The sequence below is a fragment of the Dermacentor andersoni genome, chromosome 2 (assembly GCF_023375885.2).
Source record: "Dermacentor andersoni chromosome 2, qqDerAnde1_hic_scaffold, whole genome shotgun sequence".
NCBI classification, from domain to species: Eukaryota; Metazoa; Arthropoda; class Arachnida; order Ixodida; family Ixodidae; genus Dermacentor; species Dermacentor andersoni.
In genome coordinates this window covers 38,922,899-38,945,939 of record NC_092815.1, presented here as the reverse complement: position 1 = coordinate 38,945,939, position 23,041 = coordinate 38,922,899, and the positions used below count along the sequence as shown (strand labels likewise).

The 23,041-nt window shown below is 48.4% G+C and overlaps 1 protein-coding gene across 2 annotated transcripts in view; it reads right to left on the bottom strand.

The window, feature by feature from the left end:
* Positions 1 to 19,004, bottom strand: part of VhaSFD (V-type proton ATPase subunit VhaSFD) — a 46,222-nt gene extending 27,218 nt beyond the window's left edge. The window contains exons 1-2 of one of the 2 annotated variants that reach the window (XM_072286385.1): positions 18,908 to 19,004; positions 14,342 to 15,009 (exon numbers count right to left, since the gene is read on the bottom strand). In XM_072286385.1, the coding sequence (XP_072142486.1) occupies positions 14,342 to 14,588 (247 nt within the window). In that variant the 5' untranslated portion in view covers positions 14,589 to 15,009; positions 18,908 to 19,004. Of the gene's footprint in view, positions 1 to 14,341; positions 15,010 to 18,907 lie in introns of those variants that run through there. The other variant, XM_050189501.3, reaches the window with a different exon arrangement.
* Between the last annotated feature and the right edge of the window lie 4,037 nt (positions 19,005 to 23,041).

Genomic DNA, 23,041 nt, shown 5'->3' with positions numbered 1-23,041 from the left:
ACCCTAGTCAAGAAACACTCGGACGACGGCGTGGGCCCGCTTAGCCTCCGTGTGGCGCCCCGGCAGCGTAGGCCAGCTACCCGTTACGAGATGCACCGGCGACGTAGGATAGAGAGCGCCCTCTGTGTGACGCCGCAGACTCCAAACTATGAGGAGTCGTACGTTTGCGCGCAGAGTGCACGGGCTCGACTAGCACACATGTGCTTTTGATCCTCGGAAGCAGTAGCGTCCCGTAGGAAACAAAACTTGAGCATCCGTATATCGCCACGCTGTAGTGCAAAACCCAAAGTGCAGGGTAATATAGGCACGGATATAAAATTTAGCACAGATGGAGTCGAAGAAGCAAAAGTGAGATATACAACCCTAATTTCAACTTCGTGGGGCAATGAGCATACTCATAATTAATTGATCAAAAGGGGCTAATTCAAAGCCAAACGAAGTGCGGCCGTTCGAAGCGTGGATCTCAGAGCAGCAATATTTCTCAGCGTTCCTCTTCGCTGTCTTTGAATGTTAGCAAAAAAACGTTCACGATGGATCACAACCACGTCATCAATAAGGTAATCGAGAAATCTGCAGAGTACAATTAACCTCTCTATATGGCTTTCATAGATTATGAAAAGGCATTTGATTCAGTAGAGATACCGGCAGTCATATAGGCATTACGTAATCGAGGAGTACAGAAGGCATACGTGAATATTTTGAGAAATATCTACAAAGATTCCACAGCTACCTTGGGCCTCCTCAACAAAAGTAGAAAGTTGCCTATCAAGAAAGGGGTCAGGCAAGGGGACACAATCTCTCCAATGTTATTCACTGCATTCTTGGAAGAAATATTCAAGCTATTAAACTGGGAAGGCTTAGGAGTGAGGATCAACGGCTAATATCTCAGCAGCCGTCGGTTTGCAGATGACATTCTCTTGTTTAGCAACACTGGCGATGAATTGCAACAAATGCTTGAATACCTTAACCGAGATAGAGTGGGGTTCAAGATTAATATGCAAAAGACAAAGATAATTAATGTTCAATAGCCAGGCAAGGTAACAAGAGTTCAGGATCTCCTGTCAGCCCCTGGAGTCTGTAAAGGAGTACGTTTATCTACGTCAATTACTCACAAGGGACCCTGATCATGAGAAGGAAATTTACAGAAGAATAAAAATGGGTTGGAGTGCATGTATACGGCAGACCTTGCCAGATACCAACTCGGAGCTTAAAACCGTCATTGAAAAGACAGGTCTACAATCACTGTACTCTACCGGTGCTAATATATGGGGCAGAAACTCGGAGGTTGACGAAAAAGCTCGAGAACAACTTAAAGTCCGCGCAAAGATCGAAGGAACGAACAAAATTTTAGGCGTTAAGAGACAGGAAGAGAGCGGTGTGGATCAGAGAGCAAACGGGGATAGCTGATATTCTAATAGACACTAAGAAAAAAAATAGAACTGGGCAGGCCATGTAATGCGTAGGATGGATAACCAGTGGACCATTAGAGTTACAGAATGGGTGCCAAGAGAAGAGAAGCGCAGTCGAGGACGGCAGAAAACTAGATGGAGTGATGAAATTAGGAAATTTGCAGGCACAAGTTGGACTCGGTTGGCGCAGGATAGGAGTAATTTGAGATCGCAGGGAGAGGCTTTCGTCCTGCAGTGGACATAAAAATAGGTTGCTGCTGCTGCTGATGATGATGATGAAAAATATGTCATCACGGCTATTTCGTTGTTGCGCGGTCGTGTTCCGATGCCAAATGTGTCTAAAGCACGTTATTATTTTTTTCTCACCATACCCTTTCTAGCCATAGTGGCGTAGCGTGGGCCTTGGGTGCAAAGGGCCCGGGGCCGGGGGGGGGGGGAGGGGAGTCACAGAAGACCTATGGGCCCCGGGTGCCAGACGACCTAGCTACGCCACTTTCTAGCCATCACCTTTCTCTCTGCTGCTGTTGAACGCTATGAAATAATGACACTATGTTATTCCTGTCACGCACGTCTTGCATTGAGCATGATTCGAAGTGAGCACGACAGTTCGTTTTTATGCCTGGAACAAAAAGCCGGCGTGTTCGCGCCTTGCGACGACGCGCCGCAGTCTCCGATCTCTCTAGGCTCGAACATCAGGCTTCTACTCCGCACGACAATACGCATATGCGGTAGGTCTACGGCACTGGCCGATGCAAAAAACGAACAAGAAAAGCAAGCGTTGCTCTAGAGGCACTTGACCGCATACATCACAGTGCCGGCAGCGCTCCCCCTGGCCCGCATGTAGTACGTATACACGTAGAACAACAAAAACAGAATAAACAAACGCATGGCAATCGTGGAAAGTTTCCGTCAGGCACACGTTTAACGTGAACCCGCGTTTCTCAAAGAGGCCTTGCGGATACGCGTTGAAAGAAGAGAAATGGTCGTCGCACACACGTGGACCCTCATGATGAGGCTTGCTTTTGACGGAGGAACACACAGCGCACACCGAGGTTCTTACCCTTTGGTCACTCGCGTCGACGATGCGTACTGCTACGGTTGTGTTCGCTGTGCTGCTGGGGAATGCGCTACCCGCCCAGTCTTCAGTGGATGTGCTATCGAATAAGGTAACGTAAATACGAAGGCAGATAAAATTTACGCACAAGGAACTTGTGACTTTTGCATTCGAATTGGTAGTATATAGGAGACTTTGCGCGGTCGCACAAGTGCGAAAGAGCCTCCAAACATATTATACTGAAGACTACGCAGACTACAAGAAAGATAGAAAGAAAGAAGGAAGGAAGGAAAGTTTTGGCAACGAGGACGGTCAATCCAAGGAGAATAACAAACGAGGAGTCGGCCTGCAATTGATGTTTCTTAAGTGCTTATATTTGTGAACGCCGCCTGTATATTGGTTCTGCTACGTCGCAAGTGATGAGACATCACCTTTTGAAGCCTGAGTAATGTTTTGCCCATTTCTGCCAACCAACTACACTGGTAAACTTATCTATACCCAACAATGTGCACGAAGGCCACCTGCTCACGCCTATACGCAAGCTACGTCTTCAATTGTATTTAAAGGCTCTGAATAGGAAAGTTTACTTCAGTAGCTTCTATGTAAATACGTAGGAATGGAGAAATCGTTTTCCTCGGTATCCGCTGCATGCACCGATTTCGATGAAGTTTGCTTCATTTAAAAGGGTAAGTTAAACTGTACAGACTGCAGGAAGCAAAGTCTTTATTTAGGCCTGAGAGATGCTCCTCTGTTCGATCTATCTACCTTTCTTACCATTAGACTTCTCTCTCTGTACCACTGTGCAAGACAGAAATTTACACCTAATAACACATCAAATGTGGTCAAAACTGATGTATTATACACCGCTTTAAAATATACTGCTAGTTTGTCAGTGGGACCTTTCCCAAACCATTGTAAAGAGTGCAACAATTTTACGCAATCTGTAGATTCGAGTCACATTTGTCCATTCAGGGTATTCTAACGGATGCAATTCACTAAACTAAGATATCTGTTTTTATCGCAAAGTTGCGGACTTGTAAACTCTGCGCTTCAATTTGTTTAAAAGTTATCCATTCTTGGCAGTCTGTGCAAAGAATTGAGGCTCCAAATAAAAATTCTGATTCTATACAGTCGGTAGATTCGGCTTTCGTTTTTACATACAACTTCGATTCAATTCGGCACATTGGTTATCTAACGAAAGCGCTTACGCGTTGCACTTATAGTTGAGCAGGAAAATCGAAATGGGCGCCGAGCTGAAGCTTCCTCTCAATATTGAAATAGCATACAGAGAAACATTCACGGTGGTGAAGTCGCTAGCACTTCAATTAGTTCTGATGAGTGTGCAACGTCTTTAGCGTTTTTTAATGCAACAGCGCCCGTCAACTGAATGAAACGCTCTACATATATATTTCTTACCGTTTAAGCTGAGCAGGCTAAAAACGCGTGCACCGTGGACCTGTCGCAGAAGTGCGAAGAGAGCTGGCTGGCACTGTATACTCGCCGATCTCCACTGCCCGCTCACCGTGGTCCACTGTTCACTTCGATGACGACGCGCAGTGAGAAGGAAAGAACTAGGGTGTGCGTGGGGGGTGAAGGAGGGGGGGGGGGCATGGGCATTACGTAACGAAATTGGAGCTAGGAAAAGTCGGCCCAACTACACGTGATCATGTCGCGGTAAGCTTTAGCGTCTCCGATTGCGTTCAGATAACGCTCTTAAAGAAAAACAAAGATGATAATAAAAAGAAATTAAAGAAAACGGGTGCGATCGCAGCAAGGTACAGCTGCCGCGTTCGCACGTTGCAACGAAAACTGTAAGAGTATCATCATCATCATCATAATCATAATCATCATCACCACCACCACCATCATCATCATCATCATCATCATCCTGGTTACGCCATCTGCAGGGCAAATGCCTCTCCCATACTTCTCCAACTACCCCGGTCATGTACTAATTGTGGACATGTTGTCCCTGCAAACTTCTTAATCTCATCCGCCCACCTAGCTTTCTGCCGCCTGCTGTACGCCTCCCTTCCCTTGGAATCCAGTCCGTAACCCTTATAGACAATCGGTTTCTTTTTCTTGGTTTCAACTAAGATGTCATTAACTCGCGTTTGTTCCCTCCCCCAATCTGCTATCTTCTTATCCCTTAACGTTACACCTATCATTCTTTCCATAGCTCGTTGCTTCGTCCTCAATTTAAGTAGAACCCTTTTCGTAAGCCTCCAGGTTTCTGCCCCGTACGTGAGTACTGGTAAGACACAGCTGTTATACACTTTTCTCTTGAGGGATAATGGCAACCTGCTGTTCATGATCTGAGAATGCCTGCCAAACGCACCCCAGCCCATTCTTATTAGAGTATACATCGTAGTAAACGAGCGAATTCGCGCGAACCTATATGGAGAAAATATACGCATATGTAGTACATGTATATCGCTCGGCGAAGCACTCGAACCATTGCGCGTCGACGAAAACCTGCCGGGAACCAATCACACTGCGCCGAGTGTGCTATTTTAGTCGTTGTCAAAACCCGCCATATTGTGATAACTGGTAATGACGGCTTTTTGAGTTAATCAGAGAGATCGTAGCTGATCTCTGGGTCAGTCGGGGCTTACAAGATTGCAAATATGGCGGTATTCAGCAATGTCTAGAATAGCACCGACTGGGTCCGTCGAGCGCTGGGTCGCGTGTTGGGTCGACTTTTTTGAGCAAGAAAAAGCGGATGATTCACGAAGAGTCGGCTTGCTAAGGCTGGCATGCGTGACGTAAGGGCTCCCTCCAATATAGTTTATAAACTTTCTCATCCGTGCATATACGTGTGTGGCTCGCGCAGTGGGACACCCTGGAGAACAGCCGCCTGAACCTCTCGTCGCGGGGCCTGACGCTTATCGATGGCGACATTGCGGTGCGCACCGTGGACTGGCGAGACAAGCTGGCTGTCGAGAATGCCGACAACGCGTCCGCCGGAGACGACGACCAGCAGCAGCGCAAGGGCACGCCCTTCATTTGGAGGCAGTGGCCGCGCAGGACCGTCTACTACGACTTCCATTCGTGTGAGTGTATGCTATACGCCAAGGGCTGCCGACGTGCGCCAGCAGTTGTCCAATCAGTTGCTCCCTATATATCATATTTGATCGCACATTCGATGACGGTGCAGTTCGTCGTGCCGGATGCCTACACCTACACAAACTTGTTTCCAAACAGCCCAGAACCTATATATTAGACGGGGGAATTAAGAAAGAGATCCTGAAAAAAAAAAAAAGAGCGTTAAGCTCGAAGAGCTCTTTGACCATTTTGTTATAATTCCAGAAATGTTCAGGTACGTGCATCTTAATGTCCTACACAATCGTGTAAAGAAAGGTGGTTATTCTGCTTTTGCACTCGTGCAGAACAAGACGTTATTTGAGGACATATGTAGAGGCTTCGCACCATTATCCCCGGCACAGCAGCTTGCTGAGCCCCAAAGGGACTCATGCAGTACACCGTGTCGTGAAAAAAAAGAAGGAAAAAAAAAGAAAGAAAACGTTCGTAGAAGTTAAAATTGTCTTACGGCGAGTTTGTCGAAACAGGCGGACGAAAAGTTTTTGCATATAAAATCTGATGCGACGCCCGTGGAGAAACTTAAACGACATCGTTCAAATGGAGTCTTCGTTGAAGTGAAGTTCGCTAAAGCGCCATTTCCGCATGGAAATAAGCACCAGAAGAAACTGCGAGAAGTCTTGCCCCATATGCAAACAAGTTAGGATCACTCGCATGTGCAATCCTATCAACTGCACATGCACATGCTTAGGCTTCGTGAGCACACAGAAGCCACGAAGTATACAGTGTACGATATTTTCTATTCTTCCGTAAATATCTGCCATGTATACTCGCAGCTCGACTCCCTGTTGCGCCGCGTAGTTCATGTCGCATATGTCGCGATGTTACTGATACACAGAGATGAAATGTCCTGTCGACTTTTCATTGCTACGTCACGCGTGCTAGACAGATATAGTTTGCGCGTGACGTCACGGACGCAGCTTCTCACCGTGCTACAACCCAAATATGGTGACAACGGTGACGTCAGCGCACCATGCATACCATCCCGCGTATATACATCGTTTTGTTTTTTTGATGGTTGATGCTTTTCGTCAGATTATATCGCTGTTATGATTTGTCGCTCGGTGCAAGACGCACCTGTCGTGCTGTCGTGCGATTAGGGTGGCTCCAACGCGGTCACGTTTGTTGTTTACGCAGCTCCTCGGCGTGCTATACGGTGCTCTAAGATGGCGGTCCCGCTGACTTCAGTGAAAAAGAAAAAAAATTATATATTTTATTAGGAACTCAAGTCGTCGCGGCCGCCATGTAAGCGCACCAATAGAGACGGGACATTTAATCGGATCCGGTTATACTTCCATTTATCTACGACGACGCTTCGTAACCCGTGAAATCGGCCTACGCGAAAAGTAACGTCCCGTGCCCGCGCCGGGAATAGCACGCGCCGTTAACGCTGAAGTCAAGCGCACTGCATATGGGTTTCACTAATACATGGCACTGCAATACACCCACGCACCAGCGCCGTCGGCGTAACAGAAAAAAAAAAGAGAATGGACGAATTACAGAGACTGCGACGCGTCTATGCTGACGAAGGAATGGGAAGGTTCCTTGCCGCGGTGGTGGTGGTATAAACTTTATTTAATGAAGGCCAAAAAAGAAAAGAAAATTAAGATGCCGCCGTTCCGTGGGTGGCCTTCAGGCTGCCGGTCGTGGCCACCAGATCATGCCTGGCGCGGTGTGACACACACACGCGCGCTCCATATGCAGCGCGGTCCATGACACAGCTGAGGTGCAGCTGTGCGTCGGGCAAACACAAGCGAGCTGCGCATGCATGGTAGTCGACCCGTCACCGGCGGCATATTGAGACCCCGTTTCCGAGCGGGATGCACTCAGACACGGACACAAGGAATGGGGAGAGGGCCACGTGACAAAAAAGAGAGGGGGATAAACTTGGGGAGAGGGGAGAATTTGAATGGGCAGAGCACGCGAGCACTGTCGAATCTGGCTCCGAAAAAAAAAAAAAAACACTACTTCGAATTTGAGAGAATCCACTGACACAGTCAGGCGACAGGAAGAGACATTCTCTAGCATTGTAAACATAACACTGCGAGGAAAAGAGAGCGAGAGGTGAGACAGGAAACAATGCCAATGGCATGATTGTTAATGAGGCGGGCCTACTGTCGGCTACCCTGCACGTGGAAAAAGGTACAGAGATAACTCTTGTTTACAGTGTGACTTACTCGAAGCATGGTAACAGAAAAACAGAAGGAAGAGAAGAAAAAAGGAGAAAGAGATAGTTCACGCACACTGAAGATTGTATACGACGAATAGGCCCAGTCCTAGTGGGACAGGAACTATCCGTCACATACAATCTGCAGTCCAGAGACCAGACATCGCTGTTTGAGGTGCAACACCGGAAAACCAGCCGACGCCTTCCATCTCGTGTGGGGAGTGCGTATTTATGACGCAAGATTGGAAACACGCTACCCGCAACCCTTCGCTCCTCGAGTTTCCAATAATGGACGAGGCCAGGAGGGTAACCATAGGCGCAGGAGAGAAAGAGAGAGAGACGTTTAATTAGCATAAGTATAAGAAATGCAGGAATATAATACTGGACACTTTCGCAGGAATACCACTGGGAGACGTCTCTTTCTGTGTACTATACTTAGTTGTCCCTTAATTATGTAGCCATCGAGAGGTCGTAGCTCTTTGTATAAAACAAATCCGTCATCATAATATTAGTAATGCTTTGTATACTGACTGACGCTGCCCAGCACAAAACAGTGCAGTTTGTCAAAACGTTACTGCTTGTCCGGGCATCCTGTCCATCCTCCGGACTTCCGGCATCCTGTCCATCCTCCGGATCACGGCGCAAATAACTGTTTTCTGTCACTCACGCACTCTCTTAACATCGGTGACGAACAGCGACGCAGGTCCCGACTTGCGTTCCATCATCGACCGTTCTGCTTCCCAGTGTGACCATTCGCTTCGGTTGTTGTTTTTCTCCCCAACGCGACGTCACCTTATACGACCACAACGTCATAAAACCGACGGCCTTGACCGCTTGCTTTTCATGCCGGTCCAGCTGTGCACGCACGCGCTCCAATAACTTGGTAATGCGCCTACGCAGCCGAGCACGTACTTGCCATTGTAACTCATTGGCTATAGGTTGCGCTGTTGAGCACGAGGTCGCGGGTTCGATACCGACCGCATTCCAATGCGGGCGGAATGCAATAAATGCTCGTGTACCGCGCACGTGCACACGGGCTGCCCAAATGTTAAAGAACGCCAAGTGGTGAAAAGTAATTCGCGGAGTCCTCCCGCCTCCCTTCACTATATACGACGTGCACCTAATAATCAGATCGTTTTTGTGGCATGCAAAAACCCCAGTGTTTCTTACACCCGCACGCTTCTGTGTCACTCGTAATTACTAACGCGTGAAATACCGCTTATTCTGGCCCATGCTTTATCGTTAAGCAGCGTCAACTCGGAAAGAAAGCATTGCAGCGTGACAACTCAGCCAGAAAGCATATGGTGATGACGGTGACGTTTAGCCGGTGATGACGACGAGTTAGAAGAACCTTTTTTTTTGCTTGTTAATCCATTGGCTCTATATTTCACCACCGCATGCGTCTCCTCTTCGCGACAACGTATGCTGGCACGCATACTATATAGGCGCAGGTGTTCCGCCGCCGACATTCGTGTAATTTTACGCCTCTCGATGAAATAAGTCCACATCCGCTATGCCGAACGTGCACATGCGACCCGAAGCCGCAGCAAGAACCAGGTCAGCTGCGTTCTGCCGCATGTTTCGAGCGACGGTGACACGCCGAGGGTATAAGGTCGAAACAAATGCAAACATGGTGCAAAGCGGCTCACGTTTTGGCATATGCGGACCTAGTTTTTTTCAGGTCATTCGCGTCATCCTTGACGTGCAGTTTTGACTTGCGGTTATATTGACGACGGTCCAAGCTGTATGCAAGCAAACTTTTAATGAATTGCTGCAGTGCTGCAGGTCATCGAAAGTATAGCCTCTGTAACGAAGTATTAAATGTCACTCACAACGCTTCGAATGCGCCTAATTCAGCTCCCTTTCCTTAAATAAAAAAAATAATAATGTACGCGAAAGTTCTTGTCATCGTTGTTGTCGCAGGTGGTCAGGAAATGGTGGATGGTGTGCTTTTTATTATATTCTGGTAATTTACGTGCCTATATACCACGAATTAATGATGATGATACACCCCGTATAGCGAGGGACACTGAATTAATTTCTGCCACCCGGGTTTTCTCTAACGTGCATCGAATGCATGGCACACGAGCACCTTTTATTTATTTATTTTTTTGCGTTCGGCCTCCATCGAATTCGGAATGTTCCCACCTCAGTCGGGGTCGAACCCGCGACCTCGTGCTCTGCAGCGCAACGCCATAGCCACTGAGCTACTGCAGAGAGTGAACGGTGTGTTTCCGAACACACCCTACAAAGCTAATAAAAATGTTGGTAATTAGGTGACCAATATAAAAAACCTGATAAATTACTTGCTTAAGGCATCGACAAACGTTACAAGCAACTACGAGGGGGGGGGGGGGGTGTAGAGGTATTCTGTTAGTCTTCACCTAGTCCAGATGCCCACTTCGTCTGCTGCTGAAGTGTTGACTGGCTGGTAGCTTTTCTGCTTCTGACGTTGTACCACAGCCCAGCCAATCAGAACTTCAGCAGCAGACGAAACTGACATATCCTGTATATAGTGGACACTTACAGAATGCACCTCGTGGTATCGTTTAATCGGTTCCTTTTGCGCGGAGTTCCTCGTTAAAAATAAGTAAACACTTAGAAAAGATAATGGCAGCCCGAGAGGCGCCCCATGTTAAGCCTTAAATAAAATAAACAGGCATGAACTTTTATAACCGTTAACAAGTGTGCAATAGCATATACTTAGATAATGTGATGACTGTGACCTCTCGACAGCCTCGCGCGCAAGCGCCTCACGGGTCTCCTTGCACACTCTCATTTATCAAGGTGACGATTCTACACCTCGCCTCTCTTTACAAAGTTGCGACCTCGTGCACACTGCGATGTGCTCGCGTACGTTTTAGCCCGCCTCGAGTTTTCGGTTAGATGCCTTACGAGTGAGTGAGGTCCGCCTTTAATGCTATAAAGAAATGAGTAACCGGTCGATGCTGGGACCGAAACTCTGTCTTCTAGCACAGCAGCCCAGTACTCTAAGCATTTGGCCACGATCTCACGCATGCTTGTCCCGTGCCAAAATCGCTCTTTGAAACGTATCGCGCGTGCCAGCTTCGCGCAGTCTCCCCTCGTGAAAGCTAGCGCTTTAAGCCACTGTGTTACAGTGCGCTGCCTTCGAGATCGGCGCATATTTTTTTGTCAGAAGAACATGGCACCTCCAAATTGGGTGAAGTCCACCTATAATGCTATCGCAGTAAAAACAAACAAAAAAAGAAAGTTTTTACAGTCAGACCGCGCTGCATAGTTTTGCGTTTAATAAAGCCGTGTGTCTCTATGCGACACATACCACTGTCGCGGCGCGGAAAGGAGCCAACGTTCCATTAAAATAGGAGAAAAAATTTTTGCGGGCCGGAAAGCAATCTGTTGGGAACATAACGGACCAGAGAAAACAGGCAAGCGGTAATAGAGGGCTGAAACAATAACTGCGCCACAGCTTGCCAACATGTTCTGAACATTAAACGACGCTATCCATCATGCAGCTTCCTGCTTGTGCCACCGAAAACGCTTTTTGTTCTTTTTCTTTGGCTTACTTTCTTTCTTCTCTCTCTTTTCGCGTATAGCAATGCCGAAGAAGTCAACAGCCCACAGTATTACATGACGAACAAGCATACTCGACTCTGCGTAACGATTTTCGTTTGTGGCTGTTGTGGTTATATATATATATATATATATATATATATATATATATATATATATATATATATATATATATATATATATATATATATATATATATATATACACGTACATATGCGCACTACGTGGGTGGCAGGGCCGATGTCAAGCAATGCTTCCTGCCTTTAGCCTTGGCATCCCATATGCCTGTAACGTGTCTGAAACAATAAACTAGTATTATAGACGCGACTATCATATACAATCGAGCCCCTCAAATCTCTTTACTCTCTCGCCCCTGGTGCTACATTACAGTGTTTTTCCAAGCATGAAAGACGCCCGCGAATACAAGCAGAGTGCCTCGAGGGACCAGTCGCGCGGGTATTTTTCGTGCACTCGCGGGCTTCTTCCTTACTTGGAAAAAAAAAAAATGCTTTGGTGTAGCAGGTGTTGAGCAACAGAAAGCTGTATAGGGGGTATTTCATGTTGTTCTACAATTTTATCATTGACACTTTTCATCTATAGTTGTAATATTGACTACTGGATTAAGGCTACTTACGTAATTAGGCGGAATGCGGAAAGTAGACGGCCAAGTAACAGCGACGGCAAATAACATTATACCTTGGTTCTGTCCACGCTACGTGGCATTTGCATATCTTTAATGTTTGGCTCAAGTTGCGCGGGAAACCCGGTATAGCGTCAATGCCTCCTGCCGCGGACCTACAGAGTTTCGTGTAGTTCTGAACAAACCTGAAACGAACACACACTAGGATTGCAGTTTGTAGAGCTTTATCACAAGTCGGTACGCATGCCCGCGCAATTCATTTGTCCGAATCGTGGTTCGGACTTGTAAGCTTTCTTTTCTTTTCTTGGGGGGGGGGGGTAATGCTGACTGTGCGTATATATACCCGTTCTACGAAGGTGTCAACATAAATCTGGAAGAATACCCCAAAAATTGGGTCATCTTACTTCCCTCGTATGGGCGGCAACACATATGAACCTTCTCGCAATATGGGCGTGTCGGGCTGCCCAGGCGGCGCTGCGGAAACACCGGTCAACAGAGCCCTCTATGGTGCGCTCATCGGTTTCGGGTAGTACACGAAACGCGACGCCCTGCTGGCGAATTCAAAACGCCGCGGTAGATCCGCTCGTCTGAGGTGCGCTGCGGCGTGGGTAGTTTGCAGAAAATCGTGCATGGGATGCTTTGTAGCGTGCCTTCCGTCGCCAACTATATATAGGGAAGCTGTGCGCCGAATGCGTGCACTACGCACAACACAGTTTCGACGCTGCCGCTATAGCTTGCGAGTGCGCATATATTCCGCTCGGGCCACGCGATGTCAAGCTGCGACGGCAGACTGTTGAAATATTTGTCTATTTGCTTAACGCAGATCGGCTCAGAACCGTGGCCCCTGAACAATGAAGTAATCGACTATAATCAAACTAGTATAAACATGAATAAGCTGCGAGTGCGTTAGCACCGTGATTGAGCTTGGCCAGTTCTGGTTCGTGTTGACGCTGAGACCACCGGCCACACACCCGGTTATGCTGCAAAAGCACATGTCCGGACATGGCCATCGGTAATTACCGCGGTTGGGCGTCTGTAGCAATATTGTTTTGCTTGTCCTCGGCAACGTGCTCTGAAGCAGGTTCAACTGCCTCTATATTCCTCCGCCTAATTAACGTGGGCCGCTTCACCATTGGAAATTCATTTGCGTGACAGTTTTATAATAATAATAATAATAATAATAATAATAATAATAATAATAATAATAATAATAATAATAATAATAATAATAATAATAATAATAATAATAATAATAATAATAGTAATAATAATAATAATAATAATAACAAACACCATCCGCAGTTTTAGAGACTCGAACGCATGCAGTTTTGCACGGTCAAGATAAGAACGGAGCGCACTCTAGACGAAATGATCCACAGGCTACTCTCAGCTAACGAGTAGCTTCCTGAACACCAGAATAACGTATGAAGCCAGAACACGTAAATAAAGCAAGCGAAGCAGGCTGTACATCCGGGTGACAGCGTAACTCAACACGGAGAGCTGCGACTTGTATCGCTCGTCACCAAGTATAGCAGCACGGTGTGTTCAAATATCCAGCGTGTCAGGCTCATGGCTCTAAGGACAATTCACCGCACATCCATAACAGAGGTAACGACGCTTGGGGAGCGCGCGCTTCTCGGCGTAGTAGATGGGTCCCTCCGCTTTTTACAAGGTTTGCCGGCCGCTTCCCGTGACCTGTGTTACAGGCAGTAGCGCACAAAGTCGTACGTACGTTTCAAGCACTTTTCGAGTTCGAGAACTACCCACAGAACTCAAAACAAGCCGCAAAATGAGCGAGACCGGTATTATTCTACGCTGCGGCGTCCTTTTTTGTACTATATATCCAGCCAACTTCGTTATCGACCACCAAGTCACCGCCACAGCGCGTTCAAAACTACAGCCCGTACAACCTGCAACAAAGCTGGCAGCTGCAGTCACGTCACCCTGAGGTGCAAGAGGAAAGGACTCGGAGAGTCTTTCATGACAGTATGCATGCACGGAGAGTTCTGCTTCCGACAAGCAAACAGCCGTTCTTCACGTGATAAGGGTGACGTATGAAGCCACTGATGCACATTACATAGACCCAAAACACGTGCACAACGCACTCGAACACACTATAAAATACAGGCGATTATTCGAGAGGCGGCAATGACATACGTGTCGCTATCTCATGCTTTCGCCACCTTGGGTGCGGTTGTGGGACTGCAACGACGGCGCACATCGCCTGAAGGGACATCCCACAGAGATCAGGACAGTGGTTAAAGGCTATTTCGGTATTGTAACTTGACACAACGACGCAAAGGGTAGCCACCGCGTTTTCAAGACAGCACGAGCCCGTGCACCAAAACTGGAAGGGTCCATATAGCGGGCAAACTTGCATGTAATATAGAAGGCCGGATGGCGTCCGCGTGTACGCTTACCTGAGCTTTTTTTGTCCTCCTGGTCCTGGTCCTCGAGGTGCTTGATGACCAGCTCGGCCATTACCGAGGCGCGCCGCGACTGCCTCGCCTGGTGGAAGAAGGCCTCGGGAGGCCCGGTCACCTTGTCCAGTTCGATGTCGCTGTTGCGCCGCTCATACGAGCCCCCGCCCATGGGACTCAGCCGGTCACGCTTGCGGTGGTGCTTGCCGTGGCCGCCGTTACCGGTCTCCATCTTCCCGCGAGGCATGCCTTCTGCTTGACGCACTCTTGCCTTTCTAAGGACACACGCAGACGCTTCAGACTGCACTGTGAGGCGCCGCACACCGAACGGTCTGCCTTTGAGCGAACGGCAACCGATTGGAGAAGAATTAACCGAAGCGAAAGCTTAGATGGAAATGAGGAGATCAGATTCGCAGATTGAGCTCAGCTTCTATCTCGCTGTGTTCTTCGACAAGGCCGGGAACCGCGGTACTAACGTCCGAGCAATCGCTGGCTTGGCCGTCCCAAGAAAAGGAGGCGAGATCCGATGTTGATGGTGAGTGGCTGACACTTCGTCGATCCTATCCTTTTTCTTTTGAAGACACAGTGCGGCACGAGCTATAGGACAGGTACGATTCTCCACAAGGTTGTGAAACGAGCGAGGAGCCGTGAAGCACCGACGGGTAAACCTGCACGAACAGCAGTTCCGTATAGTGTTTAAAGAACCGTCTGCTTACGAGAAGCTTATCAGCGGTTCGTATCGCTTCTCCTGGCTGACTATACACCTCCACAACCTAACTTCAGCCTATGTAGTTAAAACGAAGCTTCAATTTTCTTCTCCCTTTACCTGAGCATGCGCGTCGTTGCGAGAAACGCGTTATTCACAGAGCCGGCGGGGACCGAAATCGACGGTGTTCGAAGCACGTGAGCAGGCAGCCCTCGGAAGCCGCATATTCGCTGCCTTCTCGGCCGCGTTGTGTCAGAAACAAGGGAGGAAGACGCGAGGAGGAGGGCGACAGTAAAAAAGAGTCCGAGGCCCGGTCACGCGCGGTGTTTGCCGAACAGGCTGCGCTCCCCGACGGTGCCGCCGCTCCGGCGAGAACGGCGCGAGCGTACACACAGAGAGTGGGAACGAGGAAGAGAGAAGGCGTAGCGCAAGTGCGTACTTCGAGCGCTTGACGCGAGTCGGTAGTGTCGCGTGACGCGACGCGCCTGCACATGCCTGCACCGTCGAGACAGATTGTTCAAGCGTTATAATCACATTCGGACGCATATAGCGTTGGCAGGTTGACGCAGCTGCAGTGATTGGCTGACGTTGCTGTTGGTATTAATGAGAACCGGGCCGGACATATCACTTATACGGAACGAAAACGGGCATCGCTACTGACGCTGTGGTGTAATGGTTAACGCCACTGCATGCGTTCCCGCTGCGTCACTTTCCTTAACAGCAGGGGAGGCAACAGCATTTTCCTCGGGTGTCCGCATTTGAGACGCTTGATGAGGGCCGCCAGCTGCGACCCATTAATGCAATCTAATCAATTATCTTGCGAAAAAAATTCTGTTCTGTTAAGCGCCAAGCATAAAGACTCAAAAGCATCATTGTTACGTACGGCTTACCATTGTTACCTTTTTCCAGTTCCACAAGAGAAATCGGTAAGTTTTGAAGGAGAGAAAACGAGAAATAAATACAAGAAAAATAATAATTTGCCCCCATCAGCTGCGCTGAAAAGGGGTGGAGAAAGAAGCGACTATATATTGTGGCTAAATAGGAAGAAACGAAAGGATGGTTCCTTTGCCTCCTTTTCCGCAGCCAGAGGGCAACGAGCTGAAACCGAATTTCAGAGGCCTCGTTTCTCAGCATGTTTTTCCAACATCGAGCCTGTCAAACGGTGACAAGCGAGACTCATGTCCGTGCAAGACCCATTTTCAGGTGCCGTACGAGCGTCGCAATTGCTCGGCTGTAATGTGACTATAGGCTGTCCATACGCATCCCCTAATAGGTCACTAGGACCGGATCAGCATGTTAGATGTTGTTCCCTCATGTACGCATATGCGAAGACACGGAGAACTGTATACCTGCCTGTACGATTATGTTCGGAAGGGAAGAAAGAAATATGCACACGTGGGAGAGTACCACGGCCTCACTAGCTCTGAACTAAAAGAATCAAAGGCTATCCTCACGGTCTATCGCAAAGGTGTGAAGGCAACAGCTCTTGTCTCCGGAACTTCTGCACGTTGGACGGCGCTACGGTCACCGCGTTTTGAAGTTGGTTTCGCGATTCAGACCACTCTCTTTGCAAGCGTTTGCCATGGCAAGCGCTGCGCCACAAGGCACATTACCTTGTGTGCTTCGGAAAAGAGGACGTTAACCTTTATTTACACTTATGCAACATATTATATACAGGAAAAGGCGCTATTAAGGCGAACGCCTAATGTTATTCAAGCGACGATTACTACACAAATGTGTCCTCAGACCTCGTTCGTTAATACTTGCCCATCTGTCTCGCCTGTCGAAGAATCCGCCTAACTGTGCTTTCTCGAATGCAGAGCCGAAAACAAGGACTACTTACGATCTTGAGTGCTAAGGATCTGTCCATTTTCGTACTGGTCCTGACTTGTGCATATATATCTACAAGTCAAAAGATATTCCAGTATACTGGAACGCTTGACTGAAAATCCCGCGGTGCCCGACTGTACTCGGGCGTTCCCATGGAGGAAGGAAACATACTAGGAGGTAGCGTCACGTGATAATTTTAAAGCATAGTCCTAAAGAATATAAAGGAGACGTTCATGGGAAACAGGCCCTCGCCACGTGATAGGCAAGTAGTAATTTCTAACCGCTGAGCAGACAGAGAGTATTAGGGAGAGTATAGAGAGGAGGGCGCAAGGCGAGGACCGATCGTGACGAGGGTGTCACTATTATTATAAGATCTACCACGAACCAAACAATGCCTTAAAATGTCTGGCAAGCACGGAGGGTCTATTTCCTAAGAGTCAACACGCCGATGGGCGCCGAATGAAAGGATAGTCGGTTTCAGAGGCTCGTCGAGTCTAAGTGCCTGATCTAAAGCTCAATCATGTTTCTTTTTCTCCGCCCCCCCCCCCCCCCCCCCGTGGTTCTATTCAGCTTTTCGGCATTGGGTTAGAGCAAGAGAAAATAAGAGGGATGGAATGAAGATTAGGCGAGAGAAACTAAATAGAGTTCCTATTACTCACATTGTATACGTAGCGCGCACAAATTACACAGTGGGCAGCGTGTGTTGTGTTGATGTTCACACAGTGTTTTCTTCAATACATCACCAGCCTTACTTACTACGACTTACTACGCTAAAGAAGTGTAAGGCCAGCAGCCTCTGGACGAGCCAATTTGTACCCATCTTCAGGGAATTTTCGTCTCTTTCGCTTCCTACCCGCCGTGGTTGCTTAGTGGCTACGGTGTTGGGCTGCTAAGCTGGCGCTGAGCCGTGCTCCCTCAAGGGTTGCAGAAGATATAGTGCCAGCCTTTCCTACTTCCCTCAAGGACCACTTCTCTGCTAAGCACGAGGCCGCGGGATCGAATCCCGGACACGGTGCCCGCATCTCGATGGAGGCGAAATGCGAAAACACCCGTGGTACTTAGATTTAGGTGCACGTTAAAGAACCCCATGGTGGTCGAAATTTCCGGAGTCCCTCACTACGGCGTGCCTCATAAGCAGACTTTGGTTTTGGCACGTAAAACCCCATAATTTCTCATTTATTTTCTCTTTCGCTTCCGTTAATTCCCGCTGACGTCGACACAGCCATGCCACCTGGATCCCATTACCGTCTCCCTTAATAATTCTCCTACACATAGCCTTGATTTCCTTGCCTTTGCCCCCACGCGAAGTGCGGCTCGACCGAGCTGGCTATAGCCTGTCTGTGTACGTCTACTGCATATACATTCAATCATTCTCTGCTTGACTTGTATGCAAAAACACACATGGAGTATGACAATTAAGTTACCCCTGCAGTATAGGAAAGTAACTTCTCCGTGGCGAGCTCTCGAACTTCGTATAATAATGCGTGTTCACGTACACCGAATATTTTAAAAAAGGCCCCTGCGTAATTTCTTGCCGACGAAGGCACATATTTCCATTCCTCGTGTTTTTCTGCTCATGTCGTCTGTGCAAACTCTTCGGATACGGACACATTCGGCGCTTGTGATGATCACGGTACTCTTCAGTCATACAAAAAGAAAGAAAAATGCGTTTCCCTTTTCTTTTTATGCAGTAGCCTTGTCATTCTTTTTGCTTTGCCTGACTCTCGCACCATCTTCTTACCAAATCTAGAAACAAATATAAATTCCTGAGCTGCATATTACAAAACGTCCCTGGGCGAACAGCCAAATTTCGTTGCCTTCCTCTACTGCAGCGTTCCTCCTACAGCGCTCATGTTACACGTAGTACATTATACAGCTCGTTACAGTAGCCACGGTTACCCTAACGCGCTGTACTACGTGCAACACGAACGACACGGGGTCCGTATAGACACCCCATACGTCGCCATCTTTCGTGAATATAAAATCGTGTGAAGTATGCCACAAAATCGGTATCCGACTGTATCGCTCACCGGCGGCGCGTGACAACTTCTGCCGTTTGTGTGACAGCCCTCCTCCTTCTTTCCTTTCTCTCTCTCTCGCTTCTTCAATCTTTCCGTCGCCCGTGAGCACGTATATCCGCAAGGCTCCGTGCATATGCGACCCACGGAGGTCTCGGTTCCAACACAGCCGCCGTTGCCGTAAAGGGAATATAACTGCTGCTGGCTGCCGCTTATCAGCGTGGACGAGCATTCAGCTGCGCGCAGCATTCTTTCGCGGGCTGCCATTTCGCCTTTACGGCGTTTGACGACCCGGGACAAAGCGGGAAGGCATAGAGCAGGAAACGCGGGGAGGGTTTAGTAATGCAGGGAGGGGAAATGACGCCCAGACGCCCAGAAACCAACTACCTGCAGGTCCAGGTCAGGTTAGCTTAGAAACAGCGGCTTCCTCATTATAAACATAGTGTAGCGCTGTTCAAACAGCGAAATATCAGATTCCAATCGAATGTCGAAAGTCAAGCAAAAAAAAAAGAAGAAGGAAGGACCTCCGAATATCGGATTGCGTATCAAATACTTTCTTATTTCTAAACAATGTGAAACATGATGTTTGCGCGGAGTTCGTTGGTAAAAACAAAAACAAGATATATATATATTTAGTATTTTACGCTCGTAGGTAATACCCTTCGCAATTGGGCGCCCGGAAAACTGAGAAGCTTGTAAAGGAGATACAAAAAGCTTTTTTGTTATCTTTATCGTCCCGACGAGGGCAGTAAACGAAACAAGAGGTCAGCTTGTCACCAGGCGCACGGGTAATGCTGTGTTCGTTGAAGGAGATAAGTGCGATACTAGATTGCCGCTGCTACGTTTCGCCTACGACGCGCGGTATAGCCGGCGCGGATGCAACGGACGCCGGGGCTTCGTTCAAAGCGGCGGACATTTTGGCCCGTTCAGCGCCGCCGATACGCCTCCCCGCCAAGCGCGTCCAGGCATGTTTCAATGCCACGTGTCTTCAAGTGTGCGTGTGTGTGTGTGTGCATGTTGGTGCCCACGCTTGTCAAAGCGCGGCAGCCGGGGAGAGGAGCTCCCCAAGTGTGAAGCGAGGAGGTCTGACCGGCGCCGGCCCGGCGGATGCGTCACTACACTCGTCTCAACCTGTCTCTCAGCGTGTCCGTGCCCCGTCACGTGCGCCTCTGACGAGACGTTCCTTCTTGCCCTCACCTGCGAGAGTATAAAAGCAGCTGCCCCCGGACTCCAAGAGAGAAGGTTTCGAATTCTTCCGTCGAGTAGCGTGCTCTCCCGTCTCTCCACTTCGGTCGACCTGACCGGCCGCTCTTTTGCGATGCTAGAATAAACAAGTTGTTCTGTTAGCAGTCGACTCATGCTTTGCCAGGACCTTCGGATGCTTCCAGTTGTGCCCCAGGCCGCCAGGCCAACGCTACCCTTGGGGCTTGCGACCCCAGTTGCAACAACTCGTGCCAGCGGTCCGATTGCAACAACGGGCGTCAGCGCTGAGATGCCAACACCGCATACGTCGTTTTAAAGGGATGCAAACATATGCATGGTGAAAACCGCTAAACAATAAATCGAGACAACAAATTCGCATACGGGCTGCCTAAAACGTGAGCGACTCGTGTTGAATAACTGGAAATTATTGCGCAGAATTTGTCTGTCCCGTGAGTTCACTCGGTAACTGCTGCCTCTGCGCAGCGACCGCAGCTCTCCTGCAACGGAGTCATTCGAAACAGTCCTCCCTTTCATGCTCGCCGCTTTCACGAGATTGCAGTGAGTGCTGTGATCTCTCATATATTCGGAAGAAACGAATATTCGACAATTTCGAACAGTGAATGCTCGAATAAAATACGAATCGAACAGCAAGGACTATTCCATTCGTATTCGAAATTTCGAATATTCGCACGCCCTTGAAACTACAAGGTTTGTCCTGAGAGTACACAAGGAGATAAGTCGTGGCGTGGCGCGCACGTACGAAGCTTGCCCGGAAACCGGTCGCGAGGGAAGGTGCGAGAACCTTCAGCTTCACGAAGCGACGAGCTCAGCTGGCTTCGAACAGGGGAAGCGAGGGGACGTGCTCTATTTAGTGTACCCCTGTTTCGTCGCCTGCGTTACGACAACAATGGAGCGAACGTCGGAACAGCCGCTACGCGGTGAAGTTCTGCGTTAAACTGAGGAAGTCCCTTATACCGAGGCATTCGAGATGATTAGGGCAGCGTACGGATTAGGGCAGTGTTCGAATTGCACGAAGACGACCGAGAAGACGTCCACGACGGGCCATGTGGTCCGGGTTCACGTCGACAATGGTTTCGGACGCCGGTGTTGACTCATGGGCGTTTAAGCGTCCGTATGATTGCACAAGAGCGAGAGATTCCGAAAACGCCGCAAGGTTAATCAAATTGTCACTGAACATTTGCACATACGTAAGGTGTGCAAAAAACTCGTGCCGAGAAGTTTGAACTCTGTGCAAATGGAGACTCGAATGACTGTTTTTGTTGAATCGTTGCAACGAGTCAACAGTGCACATGGCTAAAGCTTTCTAACGCAAGTTATTACTGGGGGTAAAACATGGTTGTTTTAATATGACCCAGAAACAGAAAGACGGAGCCCAGGGTGGCACACCAGTGAATCTCCCCGTCCGGAGAAGGCGCGGATATCGAAATCCAAAGTGAAATTGATGTTGATCGCGTTCCATGACTCAAAGGGAATCGTCCATAATGAATTTCTTCCCTGGAGGACGACGGTAAATGTAACTTTTATGCGCCGAAGTCTTCCAGAGACTGAGACAACGCGTCCTGTGCATGCTTCGAGAGATCGCGACATCGTGGGTTCTGCACCACGACAACGCTCCGCCGCGCACGTCGCTCGCTGTCAGAGAATTTTTTGAGCGGACAAGGCATAACCAAGCCTCCCCAGCCCCAAAACATTCCCGGCTTCTCTATCCCTCTGACGTCATCCTGTTTCTCAGGATGAAAAGCGCGTCGAAAGAACGCCGATACGACACTGTGGAAGGCGTCCAAAGTGTCGCAACGAAGGTGGTCAACGAGACTCCAGGAAATAACTTCCAAGACGCCTGCAAACAATGGGAAACTCGCCGAGCTCACCGTATCAATGCCCAAGGTTCTTATGTTGAAGAATGCTAGATGTATCGAAATATTTTGCCAAATAGAGCGTGCTTTCCATACTCATACTCCTTGCTTTCAGGACAGACCGTATAGATAACACTTAGGCTGGTATTGAAACTGGGCCGGTTTAATATTATCACTCCTTTCGCTCGATCCTATTCCTCTCTTTATCCACCGTTCACAGCCGGCCGGTCCTGGAGAGAGCGTGGGAGCAGCGCCGCTCGCGGATCACCGACGAAGAGCGAAAATGAGTAGCACTGCATGGAACAGGATCGTTTCACCATCCCCGACTCGAATTCAACGCGACATTGTGCACGTGTGCCTGACTGACTGATTCGGTTGGCTCAACGCCCGAAGGTAGCGCCGGGGCTATGAGCCGAGACACCGCATAGTGGAGGGCAGAACAAGCACAGCGCGGAAGGCCTTGGATCAATTTTGACAAACCGAGTTTCTTTAACGTGCGCACAAATCTAAGTAGAATTTTTTTTTGCGCTTCGCTGCCGTCGAAATGCTGCCGCCGCATCCGTGAGTCGAACCCGCGTCCTTGTGCTCAACAGTATATAAAGAGTGCCACAGCCACTAAGCCATTGCGATGGCTCTCTCACATCTCAAAAGGACCCGACGCTATTTGTTGTCATTATTAAACGTGCTTGCTTCGAGCTGTTCTTTTATTATTATTATTAAGCGTGAAGAAAATATTTCATTGGTACACCGCAAATAATTTTAATAAAATCACTAAAATGATTAGGACGAAAGAAGGGCGGACATGACAAAAAGGAGGTATCATTATTATAACCCTTCGCGTTCTTGTGTTGCCGGTACTCTTCTTAATAAAACATGCTTTCGCTTCCATGTCAACCGTGATGTGTACAATAGGTGCGACTTTTCAATGAGATGTTACACTGGCTAGAAATAAATATATCCAGTGCCTTTTTTTAGGCATATACCTATTGTTCAAAATTAAGATTTATGGTTTTCTTAAGTTTAGGCATTGGGGAGGCACGCGAAGACCACCTGTGCAAATAAGTTATGT